Raw genomic sequence first — 15302 nt, forward strand, 5'->3', positions numbered from 1 at the left:
TGCAAACATAAATTGGGATACAGGAATTTTTACAATTTTTAAAAATTGCCTTAGAAAAGCAATTATCCAATTATCTGGAGCTCACAAGGTTTAAGGGCTGGGGTAAGAGAGGCTTGAAGCTAAATGAATTTACTAGTGGGCTGAAGGGAAATAATTTCCACAGAACAGTTGCAATTTCTGTCCCACAAAATTGTCCATGTGACTCTATGTCTCTTGATGTCTCATACTCTAAGGAAAAAATAATTAAATGAGCGAACTGGAGAACTTGCCTGCTGTGGCTCTTCCCATCTTTTAAAACCCAGCTCCCCCTCCGTCCCACTCTCCAGCTGAAATAGTAAGAACAAGCACATGGCATGCCAGAGATGTGGGAGGACATCAATACAGAGACTATGCTGTCAGAAGGAAGAGCCAGTTCTGGATAAGAAGAGGCAAATCCTCAATAAGGACTGCCAACAGAAAGAAAATAAAACAGATTCTTGAAAATGTTACAAGTCTGCAGGACAACTTCCAGGTTTTAGAATACCTGGTGGTATAACAATGTTTGAGATTGAGTATGTGTGCACTAGATTCAATGGTTAGGCATTTGACAAGATCTTTATCCAGCTCTAATTAGATATGCAGGTTTAAAGATGTGGAAATAATGTATAGCAAAAGAGACTTACATTTTCCAATCCATCCTGCTCCAACCTACCAAGAAGAGGGAAAAAAGTTATACCATTTAATGTGAAATCACTAATAAAATTTTTAAAATGTAAAAAACAGGCAACTACCTTACTAAGAATATTAGAATACTAGATGACAAAGGATAAAAACAATACAAATATCCACTGGCCCTCATGACTGCACTGTTGTGACTGCACTCTTCATGTTATAAAGCAGCACAATGTAGTAGAAATCATGTAGTAGAAAAAAGACTCTGATGTCAGAAACCAAGGTTTAAACCAGTTCTTCTTACTGACTAGTTATGTGACCCTGGTCAAATTATTTGACTTTCCTAAAGCCAAGTTTCCACTTAGGTAAAATAAGGATAATAATACACTCTTCGTGAGGTAATCATGAAGATTAAAAAATATAAATTATAAAATTGCCTAACACATCACAGACTTGAAATACATGTCCCTCTAGAAAAACCTAGTGGATAAAAATATTAAAAGCAAAGAAAAATAAAACCAGGATCTGAGTTAATGAACTAAGTGTAGTCATTTTAATAAAACATCTTTATGTAAAGGTAAAGCAAATGACCAAATATATTAACTGCCACACAGAAGATAAATTTTTTTCTAGAGAACATTCAAAGATATTGTCAGAAGAAAATGTTGTAGGTAAAGAGAACCTGTTTCTATGTCTTCAAATATCACTCAGTGTGCCAGAATTCATCACCAGAATTCCACACATGTATGGAAAGAAGAAAACTTACCAGTGGACAGTACACATCTTAATGGCTACAGGCTTAAAGGTATGACTTTTTTTCCCCATCTTTTTCAAAGGTCTGATTTTTTAATCACCCTTTGCCTTTATATTAACAGGCCGACACTTTTTATAACAGACCCATCAGTCCTGATGCTGTCAAAGTAGATAAATCAGCAGTGGTTTTGACAACAGTAGAAAGAGATACCATTTTTTATCATATTTAGGGAGTGAAGCAAGAAACTACAAGCTCCTCTCAGGCACTAGAAACAACAGCTTCAACTGAGCCAAAGGAACTGTACCTGCAATCCCAGTTATCTATTAGGACTTCACTTCAAGGTTTAAGTCAGGATATCACACACACACACCTTACTTTATCAATCATACATACCAAATGTTCCTCACAAAAATGTGCACAATATCATAAAAGAAAACAGCACACAGCATTCCATCTACCCAGGATCCTGTGTATGTTTATTGTGTGTAAAATGCATATCTAAAAATGACTACTAGTGTAAAATGCACATCTAATAAAAGACTGGAAGAGAATACATAAGAATATTAATAGTAATTATCTCTAAATAGTAGTAATGTGGGTTATTTTTTTCTTCTAAATACTTTCCTGTATATTTGAAGTTTTCTACAAAAAGCACATATTATTTTTGTTCCCAGAAATTAAATAATTATAAAAGGTAAAAGATTTTTTTAAATTCCCTAATAAGATTAAACACACACACACACACACACACACATACACACACACACACACACAAACAACAACAACAAAAAAAAACAGGCAGGTAAAATTTTGAGCTGGATATTATTAAATTTTCTTCCTCTGTAAATTTAGTGTAGTAAAGTTCTTTCCCACTCTAATTGTCCACAATTCACACCCAATATTGTGATTAAGAAACAGAGGCACATATCTCCACTTAAACATAGACTGTTTTTTATTTACTTATCTGCTTTTTGTTCAAATGAATCAGGCTAAAATACTATTCACTTCAATCTGAGTCAGGTTATTTTACTACTAAGAAATATTTTTGGGTATCATTATATTCCTCATACAAGAGGTTCATTATTACTAGAGGAGGGGAGTCATAAAACATATCAACAGTTCATACTAGAAAGGTAAAAAGAGATCAAACTCAAATGAGAAAAAAATGCATAAAGTGGCATAAAGAGATCTAAATGGACTTTGACTATGGGTCTCAATGGATGATGTAATTATATGGGGTTTTTTGTTTTTTTAATTCTACAATAAACATTTAAAGCTTTGCAACAAGGAAAAGGGGAAGAGTTTATTTTTAAAGTTAAGATAAATAATAAGCTGTGTTTACTGATTTATCACACCCAGACTAAATTCCTGCTACACTGATATATTTAAATTGAGGGGTGACTGCTAGGTACTATGCACTAGGTTCTATACTAAGAGTTTAAAAGTATGCTTTCTGTTTGCCACAAAAAAAGCCCTAAAGTTCAGGGAGGTTAATTTGTACAAAATTCCAGCAAGCCAGCAACTGCCAGAATACCAGCAAGAACTAAAAATCTGACCTGGCTGACTCTAAGCCCTAAGCTCATCCTTCCACTTTACCACTGAGCTTCTCAAACCCAATGAGACTTTCTATATTTGATTATACACCCCAAACCAGCCACATTTTCATTTGGTAAGAATATCAGAAATGAAGAAGAAAGTAAAAATAGAATTTATGAAGTTGCAATTACTTTCTCAAAACATTCCTTAATTATAATATAACCATAAGATTTTTTAAAAATCAAATGATGCTGTTTTAAAAATGTGAGCAATCGGAAAATACTAATTTTTAAATCATTTTCATATCTAATTATACAATATTGCTTTGAAAGAAAGCAGGAAGGTACAGAATACCTCAAACAAGCCACCGTTTTCCTCACAACTCTCATGGCACAGCCAAAGGACCAGGGGTGCCACGTAATCTGGCTTCAGTGCTTCTAGAATATCTGAAATAAATACCCCCCAAACAAGTTTATAAACAAGAATATGTACACACTTAAGCAATCATGTTACTTTCTGAAAATTTCTTACTTATAAAATGATAGGCAATTCAGAAACATTTCAAATAACAAGAACAAATTTATATGTACAAAATTAGACTAACACTCAAGGTTTTTCAAAGAACTTTTTCCATCCCAAAAGAGATATTTCTAAAGTTCTCTCAAGTTAGAAAATTAAATACATCAGACATACCTTTTCCAAGATGGATAACATACTATTCAGGAGAAGTCAGTTACAGCTGCCTAGGCAAACACTGGTGAGCAGAGCTATGTATGACATAGGAACTTAGCTACCATTCGTTCCCAAAACTATTTCACTCTCCCAGCCATTTAACCAGAAGCTAGAAAACTAAAAAAAAAACACCAAAAACAACAAAAAAAACCCACACACAAAAAAAACCACAGCTGTTATAATTGCACGAGGAGAGTGGGATAATGATGTGAGATGAACCTTGCAACCGTGTAAGATAATGATGTGAAATGAACCTTGAAACTGCATAAGATGATGGTGTGAAATGAACCTTGCAACCATTACTGATCAGTAACAAAGTGTAAGAAATATTTTCCCATTGCATCCTTTCTGTGAGCAACGTAACCAAGCAGAAAGGGACCACACGAGGAGTACGAAGACCTGGATTTTACTGCTAGCCCTGCCAAGCAGGCAATTTAGGACTGTGAACACATCACTCAACTCCCCTGGACATGTCTTCTCAGTAAGATGGTAAGTAAAATGCTTTTCCTGCCTATTCCATCAAGTTGTTCCAAGGCTCAAATGAGATACAATTTGCTAATATACTTTATAATCTTTAAAGAATAAAATAACTGCAGATTTTAATTGTGAAATTATGAAATATAATTTTATATTAATATGCTAAAGTAACAAAGATGACATTTACAGTCTCTATAAATTAAAGGGCAGCTCCAAAAACTTTTCATTTCATAGCCTCTAAAAGTTCTCAAGTATGCAAAAAATCCAATGGTACACTGTTCTCCACTCTCTGTTATAAGCACGAGGAGAAAACCAAAGGGAGAATCCAACTTCTTAAATGACATGACAAAACAAATTCTTAACCTATACAGATGTTTGCGTTGACTAACTTTATAGTATTGAATGCAACAATTAGCACAGTAATGAAATCCAACTCACCATCTATTATCTTAGGTGATAAAAAAAAAGAGAGAGAGAGAGAAAAGAGCATGTCGTATAGGAAGAATACTTCTGACTTGCATTTTATTTCACATATTGTCACTAATAATTTAAGTAAATATTCTTGCTTTCCAGTACTCAAAATACATTCCAAACTCTAATGTTAGTTAGCATCTTATTAAGCCCGATTTTATGAACAAAAAACAGGATGAAGGAGGTAAGTGAAATTCCTGAGAATATCACAATGAGATACATTTTATACTAACTAGACTGACACATACAAACAACGCCAAGTTTTGGGGAAGGACCAGGCATAGGAAAGGGTTAACTCAGAAGGCCAGGGTTGCTTAAACTTTGCACAATCCTAAGAAAGGTCTGTCTTCAGGTCTGGAGCTTGGCCAGCTCCTGAGGGGTGAGCTCTGAGCCTTTGGATATGCGCCTAGTAGGAGTGAGTCCCTGGGCCATGCTGAACCAGTTTGATCGGATGGTTTATGCTAGACGTACAGAGAAGTCTTTTTGCTCTGAGGGGATGGAGTCTGAGTGGCTGAGTTAAATCACACAGGAGCTGCTTGCTTACATGACTGACTTCCAATAAAAAGCCTGGACACCAAGGCTCAGGAGGGCTTCCCTGGCTGGCAACATTTTACAGCATCCATCCTGGTTTCTCACGAATTTCACTCTGTATGCCTTTCCCCCTAGCTGATTTTAACTTGTATATTTCACTATAAAAAACCACAACCATGAGCATAACAGCTTTGCTGAGTTCTGTGAATTCTTCTAGAGCATTATGGAGCCTGGGGTGATCCTGGAAAACCCCAATCCAACCATAGGACAGTGAGAACTCTGTAACCACTGATGAATGTTATATTGGCTTAACCCATTTGAAAATTATTTAGCATTATGTGAAGTTTAGCATTAGTATATTCCATAACTCAGCCATTTTACTTCTGAGTACACAACCTAGAAATATCCTTGCTGTGTGACTCTAGACACATGAACAAGAATGGAAACTGGAAACAAACCCAGATGTCCACTAGTAAGAATTAGATAAATTCACATAATGGACTATTACAGAACTATTATATAAATGAATGAACTACAGCTATAAATAATATAAATTAATGTTAGAAATATAACATTGTGCAATCCCTCCCAAAATACAGTATATTACAATTTTATGAATATCAAAACAAGCAAACCAAATAGTTTTTAGCCACGTATTTATTATTTTTTAAATTTAATTAATATTTAAATGGTTTAGTATTTTTTAAAGAAAAATGGTACAGAAATGAAAACCAATCATTTTCTTTAAGTTATTACATCTTGGGGAAGCAAGAGGGTTGGGATGAAAGAATAACAAACATAGATTTAAGTTACTGGTAATGCCCCGATTTAGAGGTTGCATGACAGCTAGTCTTCAAAATGGCCCCAGTGATTCCCCATCTCCTCTTATTCACCCCTTTTTGTAGTCCCTTCCGACAATGTACCAGGATTGCTCTCTGTGACCACTACAATAGGACACTTCTGAAATTAAAAGATACTGCAACTTCTGTCTGATGGCTGTTTCTCTTTTTCAAATTATTAGCTCTGGGGGACGTCAGCTGCCCTACCAAGAGTAGTCCTATGGAGAAAACCACATTATGAGAAACTGAGGCCTCCTGCTGTCATGTGCATGTATGAGCTTGGAAGTGGATGCTCTGACCCTGACAAGATTTCAAAGGACCAGAGTCCCAGAAAATATCTTCATTAAATATCATTACAGAAAACATCTTCATTAAACCCCAAAACTTCCCAGCTAAGCCACTGAAAACTCCTGATCCCAGAAACTGTGTGAGATAATAAATGTTTACTGTTTTAGTCTACTAAATGTTGGAATAATTTATCACAGAATAGTAAATAACTAATATAACTTGGGAAGTTAGTTCATGGCTATTCATTCTAGGACAGTGATGGCGAACCTTTTGAGCTCGGCGTGTCAGCATTTTAAAAAACCCTAACTTAACTCTGGTGCCGTGTCATATATAGAAATTTTTTGATATTTGCAACCATAGTAAAACAAAGATTTATATTTTTGATATTTATTTTATATATTTAAATGCCATTTAACAAAGAAAAATCAACCAAAAAAATGAGTTCGCGTGTCACCTCTGACACACGTGTCATAGGTTCGCCATCACTGTTCTAGGATTATGTTTTATTTCATGTAAGAAACACGTAAGCTACATACATTTCTTTCCATTTATCAAATATATTTCAAATAGAAAAAAGAAACTGCAAATGTCTGCACACATATAACCTCTGGTTTTTTAACAAATAATTCTTATAATAGCCTGTAAGTGGATATTTCAGAGGGAGAGAAGAAATATCTGTGCAAAATTAATTTTCAGCTTTTTCTAAGCTATTAAAAAAGGTAATAAAAAACAAAATAGGGTTGCAAGATAATGACATAGAAAAATCTTTAACTCACTTCCTCCCACTAACACACCAAATATACCCTTCATACAGAGAAATTTCTCCTGAAGAGACACTTGGGGCTGACTGAGCAGCTTCTGCACAACAAATGGCATAGGGACCAGACAGAGAAGGGTAGGCGAAACGGAGACATGGTAATGAGGGGATCCATCCCCAACACAGTGGCCTGCAGTAGGAATATCACTGAGCGGCCCGCATGCAGACCATCTGCCCTTTGGCACAGCGAGAAAACAACAGTCTAAAGGGCACCTAGACTATATGTGAGGAAATCCATTTACAAACCCTAGTGTGCCTGCACGGGTGGAGAACTGCCAGAACTCTCTCCAGGATCAGAGGTAGCAAAGAGCATCATTTTTATGTCACCCCCTCCACCTTAACAGCAGGGGTGAGAGCACAGTGCAGTCACTCTAGCTGGCCTGCCAAGGCCATTCCATGCCCTGAGTCCCTGGCTCACGCCAACACCAACCATTCCCCAAAGGTGGCTCCAGTGAAGAGTGTCCTGGGACCCCCAAACCTGCATGCAATCCAACTGCCCTGCCAGGGTAGAACTGGTGAGTCATACCCTATGTCATCCCCAGCCCATGCCTCCTCCATATCTAGCTGTCCCACCAAGGCAGCACCAGCAGTACATACCCTAGCTCCAGCCATTCTTCCAAGACAACCAAAACACAGTGGCCCCAGGACCTCCAGGCCCACACCCACTGTAGCTCCGGCCATCCCACCAAGGCAGCCCCAGCATGGCAGTGCCCCAGGACACTACAACCCACACCTGCTCCAGCTCCAGCCATTCCACCAAAATGGCCTTGACAGAGCGTGTCCTGGGATGCCTCAGCACTATGCCCGTTCCAGTTCTAGCCAGCCTGCCAAAACCACCTGGCACACACAATCAATATGCTCCTATGCAAGGCTGCTCCTTCAAGACTGGAAGAAGTGGCTGTGTCGCCTAATTCATAGAAACAAATACAGAAAGTCAACAAAATGGGGAGATATAGAAATACATTCCAAACAAAAGAACAAAATAAAACAGAAACAGTAATTAAACAAACGTAAGTAATTTACCTGATAAAAAGTTCAAAGTAATAGTCATAAAGATACTCACTGAACTCAGGAGAAGAATGAAAGAACACAGGGAGAACTTCAACAAAGGGAAAAAAACACACACACAAGAAAAAAGCAATCGGAGCAGAAGAATGTAACTGAAATAAAAAGTAAACTAGAGGGAATTAACAACAGAGTGGTTGGTATGGAAGAACAGATCAGCAATCTGAAAGACATAATAGTGGAAATCATTCCATCAGAGCATCAAAAAGAAAAAAAAATAATAAAGATAGTTTAAGGGACCTCTAGAACAACATCAAGCATACTAACACTCACATTATAGGGATCCCAGAAGTGGGCAAGAGAAAGAAAGGGGTAGAAAACTCATTTGAAGAAATAGTCGTTGAAAACTTCCCTAATCTGGAAAAGAAAACAGACATCCGGGTTCAGTGAGTCCTAAACAACATGAACCAAAAGAAATCTATTCCATGACATCTACACTAATAAAAGAGAAATAAGTAAATTGGTTGTCACTCTGCTATGCCCACCAGCCAATCAGGATGAGTATGCAAATTAACCCAACAAAGATGGCGGGTTAATTTGCATATGCAGGCGCAGAGCAAAGACTGAAGATTGAAGAGGCGTGGCTTTTCTGCTGCAGTCGCAGCGGAGAATCCAAGCCTCACTGTGGCCAGAGGGGAGAAGCCAAGCCTCACTGTGGCCAGAGAGGAGAAGCCTAACCTTGAGGCCTGGCTTCTCTGCTGTGGCTGGACCAAAGGCCTGGGTCCCGGGTGCCAGAGGAAAACCAGTGCCGGCAGCTAGGGGAAGGAAGGCCTATTGTGTGAATCTTCGTGTAACGGGCCTCTAGTTTATAATAAAGATGGTAAAAGTTAAAAGACAGAGAGAGAATTTTAGAGGTAGCAAGAGAAAACTGACTTGTCACATTCAAGGGAAACCCCATAAGACTATCAACTGATTTTTCAGTAGAAACTTTATAGGCCAGGAGGGATATTTAAAATGATGACAAGGAAAAACTTACATTCCAGAATATGCTGTGGGGCAAGGTTATCAACCAGAATTGGAGGAGTGTTTCCCAGAGAAACTAAAACTAAAGAAGTTCATCACCACTAAACCAATAAGGAAGCACTTTCCTTAAACAACATATTATATCAGATGGCCTTAATAGATATTACAGAACCTTTCATCCCAATACTGCAGAATACAGTCTTTTCAAATACAAATGGAACATTCTCCAGGATATGTCACATTTGGCCACAAAACAAGTCTTAATAAATTAAAGAATACTGAAATCATATCAAGTGCCTTTTCTGACAACAGCATGGAACTAGAAATCAATTACAAGAAAAATCTAGAAAAAATACAAACACATGGAGACTAAACAACATGCTACTAAATAACCAATAGTTCAATAGTCTATTAATTATTTTTTAAAATTATTATTATTATAAAACAGTAAGAATGCTATTACCACGTTCTATAAAAAATATCTTTGTGTATTCTGTATATACCTACACAGAGAAAAAGAATGAAAGTGTATCTCAGTATGGTAGAATGATGGCTCATTTTTTAATCCTTCTCTTGTGCTTTTCTAAAATTGTTGTAATGAACACACATTATATATAATGCTATTTTAAACTGTAGGAAAATAATTTTTTAACTATTCAGAAAATTAAATACTTTTGCAAAGCTCACCTCACACAAATTTGTGGGTAACAGCACTGAAAAATCTAAGCTACTTACCTTCAGGCATGACAGTCTTGGTCATCCGTGATCCAGCAGTAGGGGCAATAGTATTACAATGAATGTTGTTTTTCTGGCCTTCAATTGCAAGAGTATTTGCAAGGCCCAGAAGACCCAGCTTTGCAGCACTATAATTTGCCTGGCCAAAGTTGCCATATATTCCTGAAGCCGATGAAGTCATAATTATCCTAAAAGGAAAATCAATCCCCCAATATCATCTTTGCTATGATTTTATAATGCTACAACTGTATGTCTTTTGTTCTTTTCAGTACTATTACACCTGTCAAAAACAACTCTGTATATTGCCATTAGATTCTTACAATCATGATTCAGATACCTAAAACAATATTAATAATAAAATTAATCTCGGCCCTGGACAGGTAGCTGAGTTGGTTAGAGCACCATCCTAATATGCTAAGGTTGCCCCAGTCAGGGCACATATAAGAAACAACCAATGAATGCATAAATAAGTCAAACAGCAAAATAATGTCTCTCTCTCTCTCTCTCTCTCTCTCTCTCTGTTTCTCTCTCTTTCTCTCTCACTGTTTCTCTCTCTCCTTCCTTCCCTTTCACTCTCTAAAATCAATAAATAAAATTAAAAATAAATGATAATGATAATAATAATAAAAGTAATCTCTCAAACTTCAACTATAAGATTTAACTGTTTTAAAAAGAATCCCTGTTTAGAACCAAATAAATTCAATTATAAGAATGTTCATTCATTATCTATTGAAAACAACAATAAATATTTATAAACATAAAATAAACTGGCAATACATATGTTAAAATTTTAGTAAGAAATATTAGCCAAGACCGGTTTGGCTCAGTGGATAGAGCGTCGGCCTGCGGACTGAGGGGTCCCGGGTTCGATTCCGGTCGGGGGCATGTGCCTGGGTTGCGGGCACATCCCCAGTGGGAGATGTGCAGGGGGCGGCTGATCGATGTTTCTCTCTCATCGATGTTTCTGACTCTCTGTCTCTCTCCCTTCCTCTCTGTGAAAAATCAATAAAATATACTTAAAAAAAAAAAAAGAAATATTAGATAAAGCAGTTCTAATTCTTCAGTAGTCACCACTTTGACCCTCTCCCTTTCTGGATAACATTAAATGCCTCATATTAAAACAATGCCATCTCATCATCTCACCCAATCTGACTAATTTACTAGCTCTACTACGTTCTGAGTACTCACAGAGATGCAACTATGTGAGTTATAGAGTTCCTAAACAGTTTATAAAGACTATATCTCATGTCTCACAAGTACCAACTAATAGGAAACAGCCACTCATTTCTCCTGAGTTAGTCACTGGATACACAAAATGATATTTTGGTTAGAGAATAAAGTACAGGTATGTCCTCAATGTTTACATGGCTAAAATATCAGCACAGCAGAAAAATCATTAATAATGAAAAGTAGGTGAAAAAAATACATAAAGCTGTCCAGCTCAGCTAATCTGTAACTAAATGACCAATTTAATAAGAGGGTATGTGCCAAAACTACACCTAAAAAGCCCACACATATATGATGATGTTTTCCTCAATATCAAAGCAATTATCATTCCCTCTACACAAGAACCCACACACATTTCTAATCCCCCTGGAAAGCATATGCAACTCACCTTCCAAACTTCTGTTTCTTCATGTGATCCCATGCTGCCCGGGTCACTTGGAATGAGCCCCGCAAATGAACTTTATGGATTAAATCTAAAACAAGAAATTATTTTTAGTATATATTTTGTCAAAAATTCCAATAGACGTCTCAGAGTCAACATAAGCAATGATTTACTTATAAACTCATTTTAAACCTAGCATTCAAAATCAACTGAGTAAATATTTTTGCCTTTGTTCCAGTTAGGAAAAACCAATCATACCTGTTTTGCCTATCACTTATGATAAAATTACTGAAACCCTGTACATATCTAAATACAATGACATCTTTTTTTCATAGGTGTGAGCGAGAACGCAGTGCTCCACTACCACAAATTATGCAGTCGAATTTCCCACATTTGAGGAAATCGCAGGGGTCAGCATATGCAGAATGCAATGGATAAGGCTCCCCCTGGGAAAAACACCTTGGTGATCATGGTATTTCCCATGACAGGTAATCATGGTACAATGCCATCTTTAATTTATACCTACTTTATATAAAAAATCACTAACTTTACATATATAGTTGGGACTCGACACAAACATTAGTTAAAGCATAATCACAAACCACACAGTTCATCATCAAGAAATGTTTACAAAATGCTCAGTATATATCCCTATTTTTCCCAGGGTTTATAAATGAGTTAGAGAGAATAGGGGGTTTGGGGGGTAGAAAATGAGAGAAAAGAGGGAGGGCGGAGAAAGTGAGAAAGAATGCTAATCTAATGAATAGACAACCTGGGGAATGGTTCAGATAGACAAAAACCTGTAGATTTAATTTTTAACTCAATTTATTTATATATAATTTGATATTTTAATTATTAAGTTTTTAACCATTCTTTCTTATTTTTGTTTCAATCTGGGGGTCTCATCAAATGTTTCCATGTATATGTTAGAAGAATAATGTAAGAGTGAAAAAAAAAATTTAAAGGGGGTAGGGAGGTAGTAGTTAGGATGGTGAGCTGAGGATGAAACCAGAGAAGGAAACATCCCAGTCCAACAAGAGCTGAAAAGAAAGTGCCAACATAAACCCCCTTTGCCAACAAATCTTATCTTAGCTTCTTTTTAACTCCAATTCCTACAAGGGAAGAGGAAACTAAAAGCCCTTCTTTGCTTCACTCTAAGTCACAAAGATATATTTTGCTTCTTCCAACAGAACTTGTGGCCATATTCCTCAGGAGCACACACTATAAATGATGAGAGAATTCACCTCAGTGATCATGCCTGTCACTGTCTCAGCCACCATTGCTTGTTTTAGTTCTGATAGCCAATGAAAGCAAGGGCAAAGAAGAGTGAACAGAAAAAACATTTTTTTCCCTAACTGTGATTTGTTCATTATCTAAACTCAATCTTTCCTAATGGAAAATTTTCCTACTTATTAGAAGCTTCAAAATTACATCTAGGTTTTCCCACCCATTACTAAGATTTCCATCATTTTTAGTGCCCCGGGCTACCTTCCATATCCTGTTCTTGCTCTTGAAATAAGAATCACACAGCCAGAGAAGCATGATGCAGGCTGCTCGAAAGAGTTAATACTGCTAGGAAATGCTGGCAACCTCTCAAGGGAAAAACAAATCAACAGGCACAAAATCCTTTTGAATAACTTCTGACAACTGATTTAAATTTTTTAAAATTTCTCAAATGTTTAAAAAAATCAGCTGTTTCCAAGTGTTCATCATTTTCAGTTATAAAGCTTATGCATTACTTACATTAGCAGAAGTAGATAAAAGCAAGTTTTTTCTTAAATGTAGAAATTTATCAAATATTGAAAGGCTAAATGGACAGCTATACTAGTATTCCAGAGACATATATTAAAAACAACTTACCCCAGTCTTCATCACTTATTCTACTAAAGGAACGGTCCCTCAGAATTCTAAAAAAATGATATTATATTGGTTTATGTGGGGAAGGAGTATACAGTTAAAAATAAAAAAACTTTGTACGCACATTACTAAAAATGAAAAAAATAAATACTCACCCAGCATTGTTAACCACAACATCTGCAATATAAAGAGATCCAGGTCACAAATATATAAGCAAGCATATTAATTGGTAAAGAGTGCTATCAGAACAAAACTTTATATGTAAAGGAAAAAAATCTATTCACAAAACCACAGCCAGTATCACCCTGAATCAGGGCTTTGCTCTCAAACTTACATATCTAAATTTTTCCACCTCTACATTCTGCTGAAATTATATCATCTTATTTATATAATTAGCTATTGCACAACTCTTAGGTTCTTAGGATTCAGGGGTAACCACAAGCCATTCCTCGTTTAACCACAAAATTCACTCAGAAAGTTAAAAGCTGAAAAGGGTTTTTCCTTGCCACTCAAAAATCAAAAGCCCAGGAAGAAAACCAATACTTTAAACAATAAAGAATTTAAAAAAAAAGAAACCGATGTCTTAACACATAATTGTATTAGTATTCCTCTTATGAAAAGAAATTATATATTTTAAGGTGAACCACCATCATGTAACTATTTTCACCTATGACTTCCCACCTTTGTGGTCTTGATTCCTCTGTCACTATATGTGAACATGTCTCTTAGGAGCTCAACCAAACATGACTAGAAAAACAAATATGCTTGACAGGAAAAACAAAGGAATACATTCAAATTACAAAAAAAATAATGTTTTCCAGATTGTAAACATATTGGGCTAGTTTGCAATAATGTTTCTTTCTAGAATTCAATAATCAACCTCTTATTAAAAACTAGAGGCCCTCGGCCTGGCCAGCAATCAGGGCCCATTGGGGCTGGGCCAGCTGGATGGGGGGAGAGCCGCGGAGGTTGGCTAGCCAGGCCAGGGGGAGGGGCCGAGGGAGGTTGGCCACCACCCACCCCCCATTGGGGCAATTGGGGCTGGCCGGCCATGGGTAGGAAACAGGGGAGGTTGGCCAGCTGTGGGAGGTTGGCTGTGGGAGTGCACTGACTACCAGGGTGCAGCTCCTGCATTGAGCATCTGCCTCCTGGTGGTCAATGAGGATCATAGCGACTGGAAAGGCCATATATATATATAGACTAGAGGCCTGATGCACAAAACTCGTGCAAAGGACTCAGCCCTCACAGCCACAGCTTCATCTGGAAGGTCATCTGGACATCTGAAAGGTCATTCGGCTGTCTGGTCTAATTAGCATATTACACTTTTATTACTATAGATGTGTGGAACTAAACCAGGAAGATTATCTAGAGAACGGTTGACTAAATGACATATTGGAAATGCTTCTTTAAAAATGAAGATTTTTTATTATACAGTTGACTATTGAACAACAGGGGTTTGAAATCCATGGGTCCACTTATATGTATTTTTATTTTCATAAATATATCAGAAAAATTTTTAGAGATTTGCAACAATGTGAAAAACTTGCAGATAAACCACAAACTCTAGAAATATTTTTTAAAAACTTAAGAAAAATTATGTATGTCATGAATACATAAAATATATGTAGATACCAGTAGTCTATTTTATCACTTATTATCATAAAATATATACACGTCTACTACAAAAAGTTAAAGTTTATAAAAACGTGCAAACACAGATTATATGTGGTACCATTCACAGTAGAGAAAAATAAACAACTGTAGGACGCACAATTAAATAAATGCATAAAGTTAACTGTATTATATATTGTACTATTGTGACAATTTTCTAGCCACCTTGCAATGAGATCAAGTGTTGCAAGTATCCAATTAAAATGCGATGTGAACCTTATGCAGTTTAGCTCAGTGGGTAGAATATCAGTCAGCAGACTGGAGGGTCCTGGGTTTGATTCCTGTCAAGGACACATACTTTGGTTG

General features: G+C 36.6%; 1 protein-coding gene across 2 annotated transcripts in view; it reads right to left on the bottom strand.

Annotated features, from left to right (window-relative positions):
- The window catches only part of HSD17B4 (hydroxysteroid (17-beta) dehydrogenase 4), a 71250-nt gene that overhangs the window by 40515 nt on the left and 15433 nt on the right, over positions 1 to 15302 (bottom strand). For both annotated transcript variants that reach the window (XM_006755253.2, XM_015558442.1), the window contains exons 5-10: positions 13481 to 13502; positions 13329 to 13375; positions 11475 to 11559; positions 9860 to 10047; positions 3296 to 3387; positions 663 to 687 (exon numbers count right to left, since the gene is read on the bottom strand). In XM_006755253.2, coding sequence (XP_006755316.1) covers positions 663 to 687; positions 3296 to 3387; positions 9860 to 10047; positions 11475 to 11559; positions 13329 to 13375; positions 13481 to 13502 — 459 coding nt within the window. The remainder of the gene's footprint in view (positions 1 to 662; positions 688 to 3295; positions 3388 to 9859; positions 10048 to 11474; positions 11560 to 13328; positions 13376 to 13480; positions 13503 to 15302) is intronic.

The sequence above is a fragment of the Myotis davidii genome, unplaced genomic scaffold (genome assembly GCF_000327345.1).
Source record: "Myotis davidii unplaced genomic scaffold, ASM32734v1 scaffold130, whole genome shotgun sequence".
Lineage (NCBI taxonomy): Eukaryota > Metazoa > Chordata > Mammalia > Chiroptera > Vespertilionidae > Myotis > Myotis davidii.